Here is a 22,735-nt window from a genome sequence, read left to right as displayed (position 1 = left end):
CTGTGTGTTAGGATCTCTTTTGTTTGTCCTTTGAAACACGTCTAAAATTGAAAAAAGCGTAATTAAAAAGAAAGGATGGAAACTGCATCCTCTCCTAAAGGCTCTCGGCACTTATCGGAGAGCTCTGCTTCACGAACCAGTTTCTCATTGCTAAGAGGGCAAGTTTCACTTCAGCTGCTGTTCCTGAAAGCTTCCCTGTACCTCCTGGCAGGTGGGGAGTAAGGGCACTGCAGCCCCAGCAGGTGTTCCTATCAGGAGCAAGAGGGGACCATGGAGATGTGCTTTTTTTTTTTCAGCACTCCCTGCCTTCCTTGCAGTCATTTCTGACCACGCAGCCAGCAGTCAGCCGCCTGCTTAGGTCTGTCCCTTGTGGTTGCAGCCTCCGGTGCTTTTTAGGATCATCAAGGTTGGCTGCTGAGACCCACCGTGTTTCCCACCACGGGCATCAACCCACGAAGCAAAGCCTCCCCCCTCCTTTTAGCTGACCTGCAGGACCACGAATCTATTAAGCCCTTGCCCCATTAAGACTCCTCTGGGATCCAGAGAGGCAGCTGACACAAAAACTCATCCCAGGGCAATCCCCAGGAATACTGAAGGACATATATTTTTTAACCTCTTGGGCTAAACCATTAGAGCAAAACCTTCCCAAGAACAAGTAAGTTTTTGATGGGGTGACTACAGCCAGTCAGGACAGGGCTACCAGAGAGCAAAGAGGAAGGGAAGGAGCACAGAAAACAGACCACCACCTTTTCCCCAGCCTGCTGCCATGCCAGGGCTGTGGCAAGCCTTCCAAATATTCCTTCCCAGCTTACCACACCCTGGCTTGGCCGCTAGTCAAACTGTTTGCCTTACCTGGCTGTCACCAATACCTGCTGGACCAAACCCAAACGAGCAATCAAAAAGCCAATTCCTCAAAACCAGCCACTCTCACAGCGATGCCTTTGTCACTTTTAGGGTAGGGGAGACCACCATCTGCTTCCTTTGGTGGTGGAGGTGGCCCTGTGGAGGCAGCCTTCGCAAGGCACGTGAGGTTTAGGGCACAACCTCTTCTCTGCAAATAATTACTTGGCTTCTGCTTTGCCTTGCCTTGCCTTATCAGCAAACCCTCTGAAAGCTCATACCAACAGAGTATCTAAAGAAAGCAAAAGCTGGCCAAACCCAAGGACCTCCAGAGCTCCAGAGTTGCCTCCCGCAGTGCTCGTACACTGGCTCCACGTCCCATGATGGCACTGCTGTACGATTGCAGAGGATCAGGAGAAAGCAGCCTGCTGTCCTGCCCCTCTTTTCTGCTCCCCCCCAGCCCTCCCACCCCGAGGCACATGGCATTAGCAGGTCACTTGGCCTTTTGAGCGCAGGACATGGTAAGAAGGCAGCACTGCATGAGGGCTGCATGCCAGGGAGGCTCCTCAACACATGCAGCTGGAAAAAATACTGTTGTCTCTCACCTGATGGTTTTGGCTATACTGATGAACTGTTGTGATTGGAAATAAGGAAACAAAGCTGTCTCCTGTAAAAAAACATTATATAAACACTTAACTAAGCAACCTTGAATATAACTCATAGTCAAATGAGTCAATCCTTTCTTTCAGGTAACGCATTTATCCATTAATCTCATGTACATGTGGGGCGAGGGACTGTAGGAACAACTTGTCTTCTTGCACTAGCTTTATACCAGTGTGACTATTAGCTGCATTGAAGTGTTTCTGCTTATGCCACTTCTAAACAAGCTGGGCCGTAAAAGATTTGAAAAGGGACTCGCTTTTGTTCAGGTAACAGGGATGTCCAGAGCTAATGCCAGTCATAAATCCAGAAGTGATATAATCCTCCCATTTGAGATTTAACCCAATCTCCAAGTTGGTCACTGTGAGATTTAATAAGGAAGAGGAGGATATACCTGCCACGTGATTTTGAATGCTTTTGCTCGAGGCGTCTCTAAATGGCAGCTGCCAGAAAGAGCACCTCACTCGATATATTCCTGGTCTGATCTTGTCTAGAAGACAGGGCTCCTGCAACAAAGACAGGGATGCTCATGGGGTTTGCTCCCTGTGTCAGCCGGGCACGTCGGACCGTTTAGCACCAGGGCTGCTTGTGCCGCATGACAAGAGACAAGAAGGGACAGATCTGTGTCAGCACGCAATGCTTGGCTTGCCTAGAGGCACCAGGGGGGTTCTTTGCTGCCCAGTGGGCTCTGAAACGAGCTAAATTCACACAAACCTGGCTCTTCTGGACTAGATCATTTCTGGCAACTTTTAATGCAGAGCCACGATTCCAACTATAAACACCACCAAAGGCTGAAAACTCAGAATAAGTCATTTTCTCTCTCTCAGGTGTGTAAAAGAGGATGCTTGGTATAACAAAACAGCCCGTATGCAGATACTAAGCAAAAATATTGTATCTTCTGCCTTCCTCTCCCTTTATTCCCGAGGGCAAAGATTTTTTAATTTACTGATCTAAATGCCATTTGTGATGGCAGTGCTGAGTAATTCTCCTGATGCAAAGCCAAAACAAACCCACCCATAGCACTTTCTGATTGCTTTCAATACTTTTAGGCACTGGGCTGGGCCCTAAGGACTCAGCAGCAGGTGCGCTGGCCACAGCGAACTTCACCTTCTGTGCAGGTCACGGAAAATTTAACCTCTGGCATCTTAAAAAGAAAATGGCATACACCTTGTATTCATTAATCTGGGCTCTTGTTTCTCCTTAGCTGCTTTAAAGCTGCAACAGTCCCTGCCTCAAAAGATTTTGAGAGAGAACTGCATTCAGGCTCCAGAGAGCCTGTAGTTAAAGCTTTAGATAAAACAATAATACAACAACCAAATCCCCATTATTGGGTTTCTCCTTCCCAGGAGGGAGAAAGGAAAAGGTAACACCAGCCATACATTTAAGTATCATCCTGCCTTTTTCATAATACTTTATCATTGCTATAGCAACCAGCAGGGCTATTAGAAAGGATGGATTAAGTCTGCAGATGAGGCACGAGCACAAGAAGCAGGTGGGCTACCAGACTATGACCCCGTTTGCATGAAAATGGCCTTGGTAATAAACAGCCAGCAAAGCTCGATAAAGAAAGCCTGGGATCAAAGCAGCACTCTCTCCCTAAATACGAGAGAAAGTAAATAGGCTTATTTGACCCTATGTGCCACAGTCTCACGTGTGGGTGCGCAGCAAAGACGGGCCACTGGCGCTGCGATAGCTGCTGCTGGCAATGGCCAAAGCAAGTCTGGGGACTGAAAGGCAGGAAGATCAGGGCTGCTTGTACCAACTGACTGCCCCGAATCTCCTCCTTCGCGATGTGAACCTCGGCAACTACCTGGCTTGAGGCTGGCCATGTGCCTAACATCCTCAGCAAGCAGCGTTTGTCCATCACTTGGTTTTCTTTACTCACTTATGGCTGGGTCCTCAGCTCTTGTCCGCTTCTGAGGCATGACACCGACTTCTCCCAGCAAATCACGGAGTCCTTGCTTCTCACCCTTTCGGCGGTAACATTCCCTACACAAATGATCCCTCTGCCATCTCCTGAAGCACCTGAGCCCAGCACGCAATTACCAAACGTGCTCTTTATTTGCTTAGTTACGCTGGCTGGCTTCGGCTCAGCTGCCTTGAAACACCTTCACTTCTGTTAGCCAAAAATACCCTGCTGAAATGAAATTCACTCCGTTTCCAAACCTGTCTTGTGTTGTGTGCATGTGGCCCTTACTTAAGGGTGGGAAAAAGATGAGGCTTCAAACTCAAAGGCTCACCTGGGCGTCTGCTTGTTCAGTGGGATGAGAGGACCACAACCAGAGCCCGTATTTAACATCAGTAGAGCAAGAATTTGGTGTTATGACCATAAGAGAAAGCTGCACCCTGTTAAACATAGGTAAAATTTAGACACTAGCTAAAAGCAAAGGATGAAAAGAAAGATGACAAGTGTGTGTCACCAGACTCTAGATTGTATCATTCGGAAACAAAATTCAAACAATTTCTCGTGGGCAGCTGGCTGACAAAGCCACACAAAGGCATTTAAGCTAACTTGAATCATCTGCGTGGTCTGCTCAGCAGGAAGGGAAATGTATCCGAGTGCTCTTCCAGACTTTCTGAAAAATAACGTCATTCAGCTTGGTCCAGCCAGGCTGCAAATGGCTTGAGCTTGACTGCTTTAGTCTGGGTCATCTGTCCACAAAGATAATAACGCCCTCACATATCACTCTTGGCTTTCTATCTCTTCAATCCCATGCCAAAATTGGCTCTAGCCTTGCTATGTGTATTTCAGCAGAGTGGGAACACGCTGGGGAAGGGAAGATTTCCCCAACACCCAGCAGACATGTCTGAAGTGCAGTTTTGCAGAGAAAAGAGACCAAAGCATTTAACAAATTGAATCTGACAAAGTAGTGAATCAACTGAGCATTTCAATAATGTCCAAAGAAAACCCCATGTTTTCCAAATGAAAATTATTTTTTTTGGTTGTTTCTAAAGAGTGGTTTGTATGAAAGCTGACTTGGACTTTTTCTTATGATGTCATCTTTTCATTAGAGTAGTAACAGAAATAAATAGCTTTGAAAAAGCACATCTGAGTTGTAACAAAATGTTTCATTGCCTCTGACCCGGGAGTCCCCAAATGTAATTTTTCTTGGTCTTTTTTCGTTGTTTCCCAAAGAAAAAAACAACAATGAAAACATGTACTGCTGTGTTTTTGGTCAACCTTAATCTTTCATCTTACTTCACATTTTCCCATCCGTGCAGCTCTTGCTACTTCCATCCCGCAGGGCTAGGATAGGGCGCTGTGCTCCCGCCCACTCTGCCTCCTGAAGCAGCCAACTTATCTTTCTGTCCACAGCCACCATAAATCAAGCACCTCAGCTTCTCACACTTCATATATTTGACTTCAGACCACCCTGCAGAGAGAGAACGGACCAGTCCCCGGGAGGTACTGCAGTGCCTGAACTACCAGCGAGCACAGGTGACTGGTGCGTCCTTGACACCAACTAGGTGGTTAGAGATGACTCTTTTACTCAGTGCTCATATAAAAACAAAACCAACCAACCAAAAAAAAAAAAACCAACAACACAAAAAACAACCAACAAAAACAAACAAACAAAAAACAATAAAATAAGCAAACAAACAAATCTGCCTTATCCTAACCATAGTAAATAAATCATTTCCTTAACCTGAATGTTACTGAACCAATCTTGCTGCGCAGATCTCAGTTTGTAAGTTCTGGCTAGCTCTGTACATCACTTAGCATTAACTTTTTTATTCCGCTTTACTTCCAGTGAAAGAAAATACATTCAAAGCAGGTTTGTATGAGTCAAATCTCCAGTTATTATCGTGACTGTCCTTATCAGCATTCAGTAGTGTCCTTTACTGTATTACACACAGATTTTTCATGTATTTAAAGAATGCTGGTCTTCCACATGTTCTCTTGCAGTTTATTCAAACGATTAATGCAATTATGAAAAGTGAAATCACACATTTGCTGAAGGACAACAGGCATCTTCGGCATTTTTCCTGGTTCCCTTCAACGAATGCTCTGATGTTTAGATTTATCGAACTGTGTTCTTATAATAGCCAACAGGATTCAGTTAATAAACTTCAATAAACCTCCCTATTAAATTTCTCTCAAATAGGTTTGTTGTCACTTGCAGCATCTAATCTATTCATTGAGAAGCTATTAATACTGACTGCAGTGAAATGGAATTTCAGCAAATGAGGTTGTTAAGCTCTGGGCTATCCAGAGCTTAACAAAATGAAACATCCCATGCTTTTATGCAGAGACAGGGCAGGGTAAGTATTTCTTTTTCCCTATTTTCCTCCTTTCTTACGTAATGATTTCAGATGACAAAACTCTGCTGGATTATAATCTGCAGGCCACGTTCCAAACATATTGCTAGTCTACAGTGATTTATAAATATTTGCCCCAGGATAGAGGCCATCACTGCACTGATTCCTTCTCAACTCCTCAGAGCAGAAACACGTACCCAGAATGGGACATTTCTTTTTACCATTGCTGCCCCTTCACAGGGTTTATAATTCTCTATACCGTGACTATACAAAGGTGCATTATCCCTCATTGTTCCTCTTTATACTTATTTCTCCCTAGTCCTAAGCTCTTACTTGTAGGGAGCCTTGCCTATGGCAGAAATTGGCCTGTACTTACAGGAATCTGTATAAGCAGCCATGCTTTCTTCCTCCCTCTTTCACAGTCATCATATTAAGATTGCTCTGCAGCAATACTCTGCTGGATCTAATACTCCCCAAAGCCCGCTCTGATTTCAGAAATTGCCTTGCCCTTACTTTTCCTCTTTAAATCTGATCCACCTAATGACTGAACTTCCAATTATATGGCTGTCAATCCTAAAATCAAAGCCAGTTCATAATATCTCCCAAAGGAAGAATGCCACGTCACTCACTGAAATCACTGCAACAAATCTCAGCTAACTCAGTCCCAGGCAGCAGAAAGGCAAAACAGACTAGAAGACAATCAGCACTGGGATTCATTTCGCACGTAAGCAGAAATATGAGTTAAATTCCTTAAGTTTTGATCCTTGATGCAGAAAATCATAATTTTCCTGGCACAAAATGTATGGCTGACTGGAAAAAAAAAGTACAACAGAACAATAAAAAGAGAGAGCATGGCAATCACTAGTCCAAAAGGATACTGCATTTACGTTACAAAACAGAAAATACTAATTTGCTTACAGCTACCTCAGCTCCCTGGAATTCATTTCTAGTTCATATGTAATTATCAGGATGGTTCATTCTGATGCCAGATACTGACATTTAGCCAAAACAACAGCCACTTAACAGGGTTGCAGAGATTTGTGCCTTGCAAACGGCAATCCCTCCCGGCTGATTCAGTACAGCTGCACGTGGACTGCTTCATCCAAATACGCCATCCGTTTGGGTGTGGGACCCAGGTGGGGGTATCCATAGGGCCAGGGAGTGTAAGGGGAGGATGTATGTGCTCTGTAATGGTTACAGAGAGGTAACAGAAAAAGCAGGGGGCACAGGGTGTGAAATCAAAGAGTTAAAACTTGGGCAGTTTCATCAGAAAAATGCCAGGGGCAGTGTGATGGTGAGGTAAAGAAACGGCCTCCTGCGCTGGGCAAAATGGAAATTTCAGAGTCTTGACATAAATCAAGCTTCTGAAATCCCTGGGCTATTTCTTCTGGAGGATCTCCCCGCTGTTGTGACCACTGGCACAGGCATTTATGGTGCTGGGACAGCATGTGCTCTTGAGCACCGCTCTCCCCAGAAAGGGAGCAGAAGCCACAGCACTCATGAAACTGTAGTTAGACAAGATGCTGGAAAAGAGCCTTCGGGCTTGCTCTGGATTAGCAGATGCCTCTGGGGACTCTCACCCTGCTTCTTGCCCTTTGACTTCCACCAAACATCCAGGGGACACATAAACACCTCAGAAAAGCACTACTCCACTCTCAAGAGGCAGTCTTGACCATAAAGAAACAGAAATTGAACAGCTAATCATACGCCTGAGGCAGGAGGAAAGTGGGTTTTCATTGCTGTTGCTGTTTGTGGATAAATCAGACGCCTCCAGGCTCCAGGACTGTTGAAACCCTTGAAACCAGGGACTAAAGGACTAAATTTCCCAGGGCTGGGGCTAAAAAGTGGGAAGGGAAATGCTCGAGGGCAAGGAGCGCTGTGTCCTCTGGGTCTGTGCAGCACTGTGCACCTGCTGACTCAGGGGAGCATTGAGCATAGCCACCTCTCAGCACTCTGCAAAAAGGACAGGCTCTGGGAAAAGGTGCCCTGGCTGAAAGCAGTGTTGATGATGAAATGAGATTTGCACATTGGCAGATGATGGTCTCCAAATGGTCACAGAGGCTGCATCCCCTACCAGGGCCATCCCTGGCTCAACTTCAAGAAGTACTCTGTATTTACTGCTCCTCTCCAGAAAACCCTGAGAATCACTAAAAAACTGAGCACAAATCATCTAAAGCATCTCCAGGGCAAAGCTCAGCTTTAAACAGATGCACCTCTTGCTCTGCACCACATCCCCAGTTGTGCAGCAATGGTACTGCCAAGGGCAAACTGTCTGCGGGAGACAGACACTTTCCTTTAGTCAAATTATTCTTGAACCATTTGGTGCTTAGAAAGAAAGAATGTAAAGTAGTTTTACACCCAGGAATGTTGTGATGAGTTCCCTCTAGGCATCTGCAGATTCATTCATGAACCAGGAAAGCAACCACAGGTGCCTTGGACGTACTGGCGGTCTGCTGTGCTGAACCTGCCTACGACAGTGCCACGACAGGAGTGAGGATAAAAGAAAAAGCGCAACCCAGCACATTTGAAAATGTGCTTAAACGTTGTACTGCTCACCATTAACTCTGCCTGCCAACTTGTGTGCTCATATAGCCACATCCTGCTAATTTATAATGAAAACAAAACTAAACAACAAACAAAACAAAAAATCAACAGACAAACTATCTTTGTGAAAGACACGATATGAAAACTGACTGGCTTCACAGGAGAAACTGGAGCACTGCCTGCTGCTAACTGTAAAAAGAAAACAAATGGAAAGAAACCAGAGAAAGTATTTATTCTCTAATATCTTCCAGCCACGAGAAGAGTGATTGGTGTTACTCAGAGCAGGTAAGAACCGTTTAGCCTGACTGTGATATATCAATTCATGGCGCCCTCCGAATATCCTATTGAGATGAGCAGAGGCATTCCCACCTCTCCCAGAGCTCAACTGCTCGCTATTTATCTTATATGCAACATAAATTCGGCAGAAATCTGACTGTCACACTGGTCACATAAATCTATCAGGGAGAGAATGAGCCATTTGAGAAAAGACTGACACCTGACAACGGTAACGCTTCCACGATCCACATTTCCACCTGCCCTCCACTTTCTCTAGGCACTGCCAGCAAAGGGTCAGCTTTTCAATGGGCTCAGATGAGCAACAATCACTCTTTGAAGTGTATGGGGATGGCTCACCACGGAGAAATTATTTAAGCTCATGAACAGGGGCTGACACGGCTCGCATGGCAGCTCGGATACCTGCTCTGAAGCCAGCAACTGGAAAAAAATGCTGAACCAGGTTAAGCCATTCCTGGGCAGCTTAAGTTAATTTGTGGGATAGGAACTGTTTTTATTTTTTTTCTTTTTAATTTTTTTTTTGCTGGGCACAGACACTGGCAGTTTTGTGGGGTATAATTTGGTGAGAGGGGCAGTGGGATCAGCAGGAGCTGCTGTTAGCGTGGCTTGCTGGAGCTCCTCTACCAGAGAGGTTTGTGGTTTGAGATTCCCGGGGAATGTTGATTTTTTATTTTACTCTTTCTTTTTCTTTCCCTTTTTTACCTCTTCTGTCTGTCTCTCCTTCTAACCACACCAAAAGCCACTGTTTTCACTGCTGTATTGCCAAGTTATGTCCAGACCGTGACACCTACTACCACCAACCCTATGCAGACAGCTTAACCCAAGCATCTTCATCTCACCCTATAAAAGAGGAAAATCTGGGGAAAGCAACCCAAACTGACTCACTTTAGTATTTCTGTGCTTCCCTGGTGCTAACCTGCAGCTACTGTCTTTTGGAGTGACAGCCTCCTGTCAAAGGCAGGATTTCACCTTCTGATGTGTTTCCTAAAGAAATATCTCCTAAAAATTCAGGCTGATATGGCCATCTGAAGGTAATTTAAAACTTCACCCACCCTCCCTAAAACACACACAGCCCTCCCTGCTGAGTTAATGGCACAGATAGGGTTTCAGAATGGAAATCACAGCTTAATTATATTTTTGGGTGGGTGGGAGGAATTTGATGGGAGATTTCATTTAGGAAACAATCAGGTCTCAGTTGGGTTAGAAATCAGGATATTAATGTTCTTCATTTTAATTTTCCTCTCTGACTCAGATTCCCACTGTTTGAATTTGAGCTCAATTTGTTCTGTTCATTATGAAGAAATCCACATGAATTTGACATTAAACTGATTATCTCTGAAAACAGTAGCAATAATTTCCCTTTTTCCTGTGTACGTTTCAGATTATGTCTTTGTGGTTGATATAAAAATACAGGGGAGAAATAATAAAGCAAAGGGAAATTGAGTATTTATTCTGAAGCACTACTTAGAAGATGAGACATGCAATGACACTTAGGCGTTTGGAAAGAAAAAGCAAGGGACAGGGACAAAGAATGCCCTCATTTCCATTTTCCGTTTCGGTTCATTTTCATGGGAAAAAACATGAAGTGAATGGTGTTTCTGATGGTGTTTCTGATGTTCATACCCCCATCCAGCATCTAACATTTGCTAGCAAGTACATGTATGCCTTCACCTTTGCGAGCAGACTCCAGGGCCACAAGGAACAATTCATATTTAAGACTTGCCACCTTGCAGGAGGAGTTGCCAGAGGTCCTGGACTCCAATCCTGCACCAGCTTTCAGGGTTTTTCTGATGTTTCTGCCTTCTAGGACATGGGGAGCAATGCAGACTACCAAGAAATCTCTCTAGGAGACCTCTGTGGATGAGGGTAGAGGAGACTGTGAGCACTGCTTTGGGTGTGAGTGGACTAAAGCGTAGAGCCAAAAGTCAAGGAGTGCACGTACTCGTGTTTCTCTAGGAAGACTGGGACTGGACTATTAAACTTGCTAGTTTGTAAGCCAAGACACATAGCACTGCAGTGGGAGTACAGCACTTGACCAAGCACAACAGACTTCTGGAGTAGTTTCTATTTTCTAAGAAACTTGGTAGCTCTATTCCTAGCTCATGTATTTTCCCAAAGAGGAAAAATCCACTGCTAATACACCAAGTATTACTAATACACTAAGTGCTTGCCACGAGTGAAGATACAGTTCCCCTTACCTGCTAACTTCAATGGACATACATAGCTCTATCAGCACATTTTCCTGTAACAAAATACTATGTCATACCAACAACAAACTCTTCCTTTTTCTCTAGTGCTCTCAAGTCTCACCAAAAGAAGCACTCCTTCCTTTAACAGGTAACTCCCACTTTTCCTCTAGAAAAATACATCAAACCCCTAACTTGAAAACCTGAAAGGTAACAAAGTACCATAGGGTTCATGATGACTTTTTCTCTCTCGGTTGTTTCATACCCTGAGAGAGAGAGTAATTACTGTATTACCTCTCACCTAAGACATGGATAAAAATAGGCTGGAGTCACATTGCTGTCTTGTGCTGACTGCTTGTTTGCAAGGTTGTCTAAGCTATCAGAGTGGTTTCTGACAGTAACGCTCCCGAGGTTTAAACAGACCTGTCCCTCACGCTCAGGATGTAGACACTCGGATGTACCCAAGGCTAAGGTCCATGCCATACCATCAGAGCCCAACATTCACATTTGCAGTGGCCCCCTGCAATCTGCTCCTCTTGCCATCAGCACAGTGCTGAGCAACAACTCCATTCCAACCCCGTCCACGTGTGCTGTGCAAGCCCGTGACTAGATTTCAAAAGCAGAAGTGCAATAGAATTGGGAAGACAGTAATGATGTTAATTGCTTTTAATCTCCTGCTCTTTTTAAATACTGTCTCAACCCCAGGTACCAAAGGATCTGCTGTTACAACCACACAGTTATCTGCTCCGTCTTCTGATGAACCTAAGACAAAGTGAAGTTCTGCCTGTTGATTTCTCTTTATTCCTTCTACTTTTCAGCCTTCATGGAAACATTTCTAGCCAACAGCCCATCCTTCAGGGATCCCAGCATGGTTTTTTGGTCCATTTTTTCAGCGTTTCTTCTGAGTGTCTGTATCAAGACCTCTTAAGCCTCCCAAATGTCCTATAGGCAAAGGAAGACTTATTTTTTCCGCTCACAAGGTGATCAGCTTGGTTCAGTTTTTATCCCACTCACCTTTTGTGGCTCACTCTGAAAGAGCTTCCAGTTATAACTTCAACACTGTGAGCATGCCCAACCCTAGCACTGATGGGACATGTCTGGCTTGGGCAGGCTGTTCCTCAGATGTTAAACAACCACATCTGGGATGCTAATTCAACACTGGTCTAGAGCTCCAGCATTACTTTGCCATGTGGCACTTGTCCGAGCTCAGCACAGACTCACAGCCTTGGCGTAGGTGTAGCAAAGTCTAAATAACTCTGCATCAGAGGAAGCAACTTGGGAGACTGAAGTCAGCTGGAAGTCATGGCATTCATATCCCAGCTGCATCAATTCCTAGTCAGACAAGAAGAATAACAAAATGCAGGCTTGGGGACTTTGCAAGCACGCTGTTCCACAGTGAATTACAGTCTAGTCATGCCTAACATAAATAAAGGGCAGTCCTTGCTGTGTCACACATGAGATATAACAGGACAGGAATGCAGAGAAAAACAGAAACACTAAAAGGATCATGAGCACAGGTAGATGAGGAAAGTCCCTGAAGTAATGTCTGTGCTTTTTATCTAGCAGGGATTGGAGTCACGGACAAGCTGGAGGACCACTGAGACTAAGTCCTTGAAGCAGCAGATCCATCTCAAATCTTCACTGCTGGGAGAAGCACAGGGTGGATGTGAAATAGATGGCGGAAACATCCAGCCAGACCCAAGTGGGAAAAATGAGGGCAAAGTTGCAGAGCTGGAATGTGAGGAGCAGGAAGGCCCCTGGATCCTGAAATGGAGTACATGTCTACAGGATGGACTGGCATGGTCTTCCTTTGACAGTAGAGGGGGAAATCCACAGCCAGTTTCTATTCCCTTCCTCCTGGTTTCAGTGGTATAACTATCCCAAACCCGCACACTAAGCTACGACAAGAAGCAAGGAGGAACAAAGCCTGAAACATTTTACACTAATCTATAACTAGAAGCTGCCTTCAGAAAATACCTGAAATGCTCATGTACGTCTTGGGAGTCAAGAGTGAGTATAAGTTTCATTACAGAACATGATACATCAGGCAAGTATGGGTTTATGTCTGAAATTCCTGGTAGGAGAAATAACATCAGGCAAGAGGTGAAAAAACAACGTTACAGCCAATGATTTTGTGGGGAGGTAGCGGGTGAAAGAGGGGCTGGAGCTGGAAAAAGCTGTAAGCAATGTGACTTCTGCTAAATCAGAAAAAGGTACATATACATGTCCAAAGGAGGGATGTGCCAATACAGGTATGATATTCCAGACATGCCTATGAGATTCATGGAAGAAGGAGAAAAAGGGATAGGGTGATATAGGTGATGTTAATCTTAAAACAGGAAAACAGATAGCAAGAGCAGACTTGCCTGGGACGTTAGCAAGCAGCAGGGGGCTGCAAGTACTGTGAATGCGATGAAGGAAAAAAAGGCTTCAATGAGAAAGTACCCAGTTAGAGGAAGTTTCACTGCTTTCCACTTCCATGACAGGAGCATGAAAAGTCAGCGACAGCTTAGGAAATATTGAGTCAGATCAGGAGCTGAAGGATGGGATGATTCTGCAGAGAAAGGATCATTTTTTTCCCTACTTTAGAAATTGGGTTGCTGTCTGAAGGTTCTGGGAAAAATACCAGTGCACAAAGAATGTTTAATTTGGGATTACACAGACAGTTTCATGTAGAAGGTATCTAGTCTGGGAGGCCTAGAGAGAGACTTCTGACAGGGTACACAAGCCTGCTGTATCAACCTCAGGCAGGGAAAGATACCAACCAGACAATTCAAGGTTTGTACTTGACTCCTCTGAGCTTTAATTGCACACTTGTAAATAAAACATTAATGAAATGGCTCCTTTAAAGCTTGAGATATATTAAAATATTAAGAGGAAGACAAGAACTGTGAAAACCACATTGCCCCACTGGTCCGTTCAGGCTTCAGCTCCCTCTGGAGAGATTGAAGAAACAACTTATGCTTTATGCAAAGCCCTAAGACCATGAACATTTCTTTCCAGCTGGAATAAACAGGATAAAGTGTGAAATATCTGGGGCCCCGTGCAGCTGGATTCCTGTTGATGTCAGGTGTATTTTCCTAGCACAACTGACCGCCTGCTGCTTCAGAGACACTAACTCCCAAGGAAATGTTTTAACCTCCATTTTGCAGATCTGTCTACCAAAAAAAAGACAGAAAACAAACAAAACCAAAATAAATAGTTTGCCTGCTTGTGTGAAAAAGAGAGAGGGGTGCCTCTGAGTAATAGTACAATTTATTCAAGTCGCTTAAGTTTCCCACCTAAAAGGCATCCCTTTGAAGACAGTTACCGAGCTGTTTATGCAGTCTGTGGAGAAATTCAGGCCCTTTGGGTGATTCATCTCATCCGATGGCACACAACAGAAATAGCCGGATGAAATCCACTTTGAAGATGCCTCCCCCAGCAGTTCATTTCCCAACTGACCTTCCAATAACAGGTACATCTAGCAACGGGCTCTTGCCACACTGGGATGAAGATTACCCACTTAAAGCCTCTTGATAGCTTCCCCAGCTTATGGTCATACTCCCATATTTGCAAGAAAAAAGCCAAAACTGAAAAGGGAGGGATACCTTTCTTCTTCCAACAAACCCAAGATGATCCTGTTTGCCAGAGCACTTCCCTTTTTAGCCTCAGCTGCATCAGAGAACAAGGAGAAATCTGTGCTAACTAGAGGAGTGAACATTTCATGCATAACACATTTTGGTTTGCCACTGAGACTGAGTGATGGATGGCAGAGGGGAACTGTGGTTCTTGCTGTAACCTTTTTACAACAACTGATCCCCCTCTAAATTAGCCCCAGAGAAGCCTGGTTGTAGCTCTCCACTCTTTGATGCAAAGATGTAGAGAAATGCAAGGGCAACACACATGGATAAATCAATATGAACAGAGGCATTTGCAGTAACGGCATCTTATAGCCATCTTTCTCAACAAATCTCCAGTGCAAAATGAAAATATACCGGCACAAAATCCTTCAGAGTGGTTTGAGGGATAAAATAACCTCCATGTTAACCACACTGCCTTCCCCTTTGCACTGATTTGGGCAATATATGTAATGTTCAGAGAAATTAATCATATATCCTTAGTTCCCCAGCACTCAGTTGTCAGTGCTACTAAGTACTAAGTGCTACTAGTCAAAATCCTTCAAGCCTATCCTTATATTATTACACAGGCCAAACTTGCCCTAAAATCAGTGGGAATAATGGGTGAATAAAGATTGAAATAGAACCAAAGTCCCAGTTCAATTTTCAGTTGAGCTTTCAGTCTGACCATCAGCACTGGAAATACTTTTGATTTTCACCGTCATGAGAGAACAGGTGGGCCCAGTGACTCAAATTCTGCCCCCTCTTAATTCCAACATAAAGTGGGTGGGCACTAAAAGCAGAATTTGGCATCTAGTTTCTCAAAGTTGAGCATTAAAGTAATTGCACTGGAGGTGAAACAAACCAATCTCTGAAGCTTTTTTTCTGGTATTCCCATACTGTTGTTTTCCCATAACTTACTGAAAAGACTTTTTTCTTAAAAAAAAGCTGTTCAGATTTCCTCTGGTGCCAGGCACCACATTTTGTTTGTCATGCCTCTATTTCTGTACTTCTCTGATAGCCTTTCCTCCACAGATGTCTGTAAAGTTCACGTTAGTCAGTTCTTCAGACTAGGTATTAACATCGACGCAGACCATTTTGTTCCAAGCACACAGTTTTCCTTACGTATGTGCTCTGCTGTTCATTTTTCCTTCCACAGAGATGACAGAACTGCTATGTACCCAAGGCAATCACAATGTCTATGATGCTTAACACAGGCTGTACAGTACTGTGACGGCCCATTTTCACCGCCAGCAATGAGGTCTAACACCTCAGCAACTTATGGCACTCAGTTTGTCTGGGGGAAGGTGGAGGTTTTTTTTCCACTTTTTTTTTTTTCCTTTTCCTAACTCCCTTCTAGAAATGACAGTTCTTAAAAATGCGTATGTAAAAATAGAGAAAGAAAAGAAAACAGGAAACAACCACCACAAAACCTCCTCCCAATTAATAACATAACATGTCTTGTGTGAGTGAATAAGGTCTGATGCCATCTGAGGTAAGGAGAGGGGAAAAAAGGGGCAATATATTTTAGACTCATTACAGCCATCACAAGAGTTAGAGATAAGAAAAATAGTTTATAATTACCTCTGTTGAGTGAAGCTGAACTGTTTATATCTCCAGTAATAAAGGAAGACTCGGACTGCTTTCGAACTGTGTCATTCCACATCCTACGAATCCGGCTCTGAAGAGGGATTGAACCACAGCAGGTAATGAATTTTTAGCAGCTGCAGATAGGTTTCTTTCTGCCTCACTAAAGATGGCTATTGGCATGTCTAGCTCAGGATGAGACTTGTTTCTATCCAGCTGTAAGCAAGCAGTTGCTGTTTCATTATAACCCGCCTCGTGTATACCAGACACTGCCTGCCTGACTTCATAACACAAATGCCTACCTCAAATAAGATGTGCATAATAGGATTGCTTGGATTGCTTACATCTTAATTAAAAAAAGCAATAGAAATCTCATATGAGATGAACCCAGACCGACACGAGCTACAGATTTACCAATATAGCACCCAATAACTGAAAAATAACTTACACAGGGAAGCATGCACGCCTCCTGTATTACCTTGCATAGCCTGTGTCTAGTTTTTGCAAAGTGTAACAGAACAGTTGATGTGTGTCTTGGTGTTCCTGAATGAATGGAAGTTTTCTACAGGTACGATCCATCTTGGGGAATACAGGTTAAAAAAAATCCACCACAAATGAATAACTTCTGTTCCCCTACTGAAAAGTGTGTTGATTTTGCCATCTGTGGTATAGCTTCTGCTGCTGTGTCCTGAATGTCCTGGCCTTCTGTTTTGTTTCTTAGATATACAGTGAAGCATCTACCTCCATGGCTTTTACACCACTGTCTTGCTCTTCCCCATGTAGACCTTGCAAAAAATCAAAAACTCAGCTACACACATCTCGTGAGTGGTCCAACTACAGCCCCCTTGCCAAGGGGGCTCACCTCACCTCAGAGACTATGATTGATGTATCCCATGGCTGTGTGAAAGTGCTGCCAGGTTGTCCTGGGGATCCAGAATGCTGTTTGCCACTGTGACAGACCATGTTTTTTGTAATAGCTAACAAGACAGTGCTCCCTGTAGTGGAATTGTAGCCATGCAAGATCATCCAGGCCTTACTCATGTGGTCACAGCTGGAAAGTGTGTCCTGCCCTACTCGTTAGCTATATATTAATGGCATCTCCTAATCACGCATTAGCCCTCTAGAAATGGAACCACAATGTAACATGCAGCCCATGCACTTTTATAGCAATTATTTTTCACCTGGACATTTAATCTGTTGTATTCCTCTGACATGATACATGTGGATTAATTATTCTGTATCCTAAGTGCTTCTCAGAGGTAAAAAAAGGATCTAATGAGTTTTGCTCCTCTTAGACTTTTCTAGTCATTAGTTAGGGGTCAGATATACTCAACGACTCAGATCTCCATCCACTCTCTGAGGCTTCTCCTGCCTGTGATAGGATTCAAGCATTTCCCTCGTTTCCAAGGACAAGCCTCTAAATGAAAAATAATCTGCCTCTGTACTTCAAAACTCCCTTGCAACAAGGGGGTTGCTGCCAGTGGCTTTGAAATCACCCACCTAAATGTTACTGGATACATTATTGTTGTACATTATTGATTACTATAGGATTTGATGGCCTTCTGGGGAGAAGCCCCATATTCTATCGCTGCTATTTTTCCTGCATAACATCCAAACCTAAGTAAATGTCAAAGTGGAGCTCTTGGATGACATCTTGGAAGCCATAGAAAATAAATAACAATTTGCTCCAAGACATAAATCGCACATTATGTTTTCCTGGGAGGTTATAGACTGTTATTCGCTGCATGTCTTTCATAATTTAATAGTTGAACTGTCATGTATAATTACTTCCATTAGTAATACTGAATAAATTTGTGTTTGGTTCCTATTGATTAAGAAGTAAGCTTCTTCATTTTATATTAACTGTTCTTCCATAAATCTGTATCTGTGTGTACAAGTTAGCTTGAAAATTACTAAGTGTACAATCTACACAAACCCCAAAATTTAGATGACCAGAGCATAAAAAATCCAGTGACTTAGTAAAATAATCTGGCCCCAATGGATTCTCTTAACAGATCTATAAACTGAGGAATATCGAGTGAGGCAACGGAATTGATCAAACCACTGAATGCCATAAAGCCTTTCACTGTGAAGGGCTGCAAGACTCTTGGAGTCCTTTTCTAGCAAGAAAAATACTTGTTTGTTATTATATCATTCCTGTACATGGCAATAGCAGTGACAAGAACCTTCAGATTCGCAATTAAAGGACATGCCAGGATGTAGAACAACGCTGACAAAATGCTCCCAGCTCCTGATCTCCATGGAAAGCAGGCGGTGCAGCTCTGGTTATGAGCACTCACTAGCCTCTGGGAGGCAAATTTGGACTTTTTGCTCTCCTTGCAATTATTTAGAAAGTTCTTGGAGAGGCACTAATTGCCATCACATCCCAAGAGAAGCAGTCATGTTGAATTCAGGTCTGTGAAGGAGGGAAATCTTGGCAATGTGCTCGGGATAGCTCTAAGGCAGCTTCTTGCTGTAATCTGGGAGGGTGAGGCATGGAGAAGAGCTTCCCACCCGACATGAACGATACTGGTGTAGAAGTGCCAAGTGTTGGGATGCGCACAAGAAGTGTGGGTTACCTGTGAGCCTGTGGAATATCTTCCAGGTGTCCGTGACCCCGAGGTTTTTCCTGAGCCAATAGAGCTCTCTGTACTTTTCCCACTACAGCAATGCGTACGCAGGCATTTTCCATACTCTTTACGTACCTAGCCAAAGAAACAGTAATGGTGGTTAGCAGGCAGCTCCTCCTCCAACCCACAGCCTTAAGATTTTCAACACAGCCCCTGATTTTTCCTTGGTGGTTCATTAAAACGATAGCTGTTGCAGGGAAGAAGCCTTGCAGCTGAATGCTCCCAACATGCTCCCAACATGTTAGCTCACCATTTACGACGGCATAAGGAACTGCTTTTATGCAGCAAAGCTGCTCGTTGACAACAGTTGGTTGTAGCTACCTCTGAGGCACATCAAAGGAGCACTGGAGAAACTACAGATACACTATTTATGACTGAAAATTAATATCCTCATAGATTTGATGTAAACTGGCATATTGGCTCATCAAGCTACTAGAAGTTATTGCTTCTGGCAAGGGACTAAGAAGAAAAAAAAATCCAAAAGAAACATATTGATTTTTTTTTTTTAATTTTGTTTCTTTCAGTCAAATTGAAATTTGAGGAAACTGTACAGCCAGCATCCCTAGTGATTATATTCACAGGCTGTAGGGGTGGCTGGAGCCACAGCACAGCACAAGCCAGTCATGGTTTCAATGGGCACTGCAGTCAAACCAGGGCAGCTCCTCACCTGGAGTAAAGCCTTGCCACCTTTTTGGGAGCTACACTGAGCTGGGCCAGGGCAGGAGCTAAGCTGCAGATCTGAGTACGTGTGATCTTAATGGGCAACGATACCCAGAAAGCAGATATGGACTTGACTGAAAATGAACAGACTGTACTGAAAAGTCAAAAGTCGGTCGTGTTGCCCATTGATGGGAAAAAAAAAAAAAAATACACGCCTACCCAAAACACCAGTTGAGGTTACTTGGAGCATGCAGTTAGCTGTGAAATTTCCCCAGACCGTCTATGAGCATTTGAAAACTCTGTGAAACAACTGTTTAAATAGCAAATTACAGCTTTTTCATTAGGCTTTTCCTTAAGCGCTTGAGACAAACACAATACCACGAGTGCCCAATATACTTGAGTGCCTAATCAATCCTTTGCTGAGGGAAAATAATTCAATTGCTTTAATTAGCCACCCACTGCTTGCCTCTCTGCAGCTTTTTGCTGATTTTCTAGTCCATGATAGATAGGAAAGGAAGGGATTTTTTTTTTTTCTCCTCTCAAATAATTCCTCCCTCAGCTCCTGGATCAGAGAGATGTACCCCCCCCACAGCCAGGTACCGGCTGCACTCTCCTCCCCTCTATGTAACCACAAATCAGGAGCGATCCCACAGTCATCGGGGATGGTTTAAGAGTGTAGACTGGCTTGAGGGAGAAGGGAGCATGGGTTTTGAGTGTCAAACGAGCACCCCGATAGGCAAGGAGTACAGTGTCGTACTGGGATGCCATGCTAGGGACTGACCCTTTGCGAGGCAGGTTGGAGGTGAGAGGATGGGACAGTGAGAATGGTGCAGAAATTCAAACTCCTTGTCAGAGGGGCACCTGCAGTTTTAATTAGCACTGGTGAAGCTTCCTACATTCTTATTATCATCTTGCCTGGAAACATTCTTGTCAAACGCTTTAGGATCATCAGCATTGCATTTGCATCTAGCTAAAGCTTTAAATTGCACAAATCTGAGATGAAATGTCATGCAACAAAACTCTGAACCACGAAAGTCTTCAGATTCAAAAATGATGTTTTCATATGGCTCTGCAGATCCTCCCGAAGCACCACTTGCAGAGTGCACTTGCTTTGAGGAATTTCGTTTCTGTTCTCCTAGGCCAGTTCTCACTTCCCATTCAAGGCTATAGGAAAACGTGTGATGCAGGAGAAAGCCTGAGGCCCTTGGGTGAAGAACAGACCTCAACCCGGCCCTGACTTTTCCCAGTAAGCCATTCCAGCAAAAGCCACTGGTCACGCTGGGAAATTGGGGCCCGGATGTACCCACATCTCTTCCCTATGTTTATCTTGGATGAAGAAACTGGCCTTTGAAACCACGATGTACATCGAAAGTTATCAGCACACATGCACAGATTGGGAGGGCTCTGCACTACTGAATTTCAGTGGAGAATAAAATGGTTCTTAAAAATATTTACTGCTGACTGCCAGAGGTTGTAAGTTTGATGTATATATACACAAAGATTTTTATTTTTCTTTTTTTTTAATCAGAGTTTACCTAAGTTATTCCACTGTTATCTTGCAAATGTTAATTGGGGCATACTTCAAGCTCCACCAAGAAGCACTTACTGTGCTTGTTTCAAGGAAGATTTTCAAAATCCCCCATTAGGACCAAGCAATGAGAAGTCGAATGAACTGTTGCAGAGCATAGGTCCTTCAGTCCTCAAGAGTAGGGGAAGCAGTCCCTATTACATACTTCCCCCAATATACACTGCTGCAGAAAGGGGTGATTTCCTGCAGGGCCCAAATGAAGATGTAAAGCCTCATTTTGCTGTGAGAGCACTCAGCCACACGAGGACCCTCTGGATGCCTGTGGAGTCGCTCCCAGCATCTCACACTGGCACAACGGAAAGGAGAATCTGCCCGAGAGCCGGCAAAGCCCTTCTACAGGTTTGCTACCGTAAAGCCCTGCAAACCGTGAGCTGTCTCGTGTGTTGCCTCCACCACACTCATCGGCAGCACCCCGGCTGCTGAAATGCCACTGGCACATATCTTCCTTATCACCTCATCCCCCTGCACCTGCAGCTTTCCAGCCTCAACACCGCCCTTGTTAGGTGCAGAGAGACAAATCTGCTAGATAGGAATTGAGAGCACACAGATAACGTTACGCTGCGGTTGTTAGGCAACAAAACACACCATTACCACCGCTTTTGCCACTGGGAACCGTCTGTCTTACCTTTTTCTGGAGGACACAATGGAAAATGAATATAAACATTCCCTGCAGAGAATTGAATATGGTGAAGAGATACGCCATGATGACTGTGCTTTCATTAATATACATGAGTCCAAACGCCCAGGTCAGTCCTAATAGGCAGAGTAGAGCTATTGCACCTATAACCCAGGACCTATTAGGAGAAACAAAACAAAACAAAAAAAAAAGGGAAAGAAAGGGATTAGTTTTTCGTCTACAAAAGAAGGCACATGTCTGCAAACAGGGAAGGCTTTGGCTGTGGTTTTAGCAAAAAGAAAATAGCATATCAATATGAGTTGTAGGAATTTTTGTCTTCAGTTGGATGCAGTTTGCAAGTCTTCAAGCTTGAGGAAATATACAGAAATGGAAATGTTATGAGCATGGAAATTTATCATAACCAAAGCATATTTGTATCTGCAATGTTTCTGGATTTTTGTTGTTGATGTTGTTTGGTTTTTTTTTAATGTAAAAGCAGTGCTTATGTAAATGATATGTAGATGCTGGTTCTGTACATGGCAGGAAAAAAAAGAAAATAAACCAACCAAAACAACAACTCTAAATGTCACTTTTTTAGTGTCCACTGGTTTCACTGGGGCAGGATTGCCAGCTGGACTAGCTGCTTTACCATTAACACCAAGACACATTTATTGCTCTATTTTAGCTAGTCTCCCATATACCTGTGAGCCAGACAAACAACGACAAGCAGGTGGGCAAGCCCTCACCTCCTGCTAGATCAGCTCCACCAAAGGAGGTTCTCTGTGACCCTGCTTCACACTTCTTCCACTGTGTGATGAGGGAAATACATATATATAAACATCTGTGCACTCTCACACCACGTTTGCTCCAACAGCAGCTGCTGCCCTGAGAAAAGGAGTGCCAATCCTACTTCACATCAGCTGCAAAACTAAGATTATTGCTTGCTCTGCCCCAGGACGGTTCTGTGAGCAGGGGGCAGCCACTACCTGGCCCAAAATATTCCTCAAGCAAACACAGGCAGGTTGTAATTTTGACTTGCTTACTCCCAGCAACCTTCTGCTAGCATAGACAGTCCTTCTGCTGCGCCTCTGGGAAACGGTGCCTGGCTCCCCCGTGGAGATGCCAAGGACAGGCGGAGGAGCCAGGGACGAGGGATGGCTGCTGCGTGTTTGTTTTTTTTTTTTTTTTTCAGGTGGATTTTAGGCAAGCTTTAAGCCCAGCTGAGATGGCAGGAGAAGCATTCCATGTCACCGTACTAAATAACAGTTAGC

At 44.0% G+C, this 22,735-nt stretch overlaps 1 protein-coding gene across 28 annotated transcripts in view; it reads right to left on the bottom strand.

Moving 5' to 3' along the window:
- Positions 1–22,735, bottom strand: part of ADGRL3 (adhesion G protein-coupled receptor L3) — a 536,452-nt gene that overhangs the window by 17,415 nt on the left and 496,302 nt on the right. For 27 of the 28 annotated variants that reach the window (XM_083833098.1, XM_083833095.1, XM_083833096.1 and 24 more), the window contains 3 exons: positions 21,474–21,642; positions 18,550–18,675; positions 15,968–16,064 (listed from right to left, as the gene is read on the bottom strand). In XM_083833098.1, the coding sequence (XP_083689224.1) occupies positions 15,968–16,064; positions 18,550–18,675; positions 21,474–21,642 (392 nt within the window). Of the gene's footprint in view, positions 1–1,324; positions 13,943–15,967; positions 16,065–18,549; positions 18,676–21,473; positions 21,643–22,735 lie in introns of those variants that run through there. The other variant, XM_083833093.1, reaches the window with a different exon arrangement.

The sequence above is a fragment of the Anser anser genome (genome assembly GCF_964211835.1).
Source record: "Anser anser genome assembly, chromosome: 4".
Taxonomy (NCBI): domain Eukaryota; kingdom Metazoa; phylum Chordata; class Aves; order Anseriformes; family Anatidae; genus Anser; species Anser anser.
Note: the sequence above shows the minus strand (reverse complement) of the source record. Positions and strands in the feature narration are given on the sequence as shown.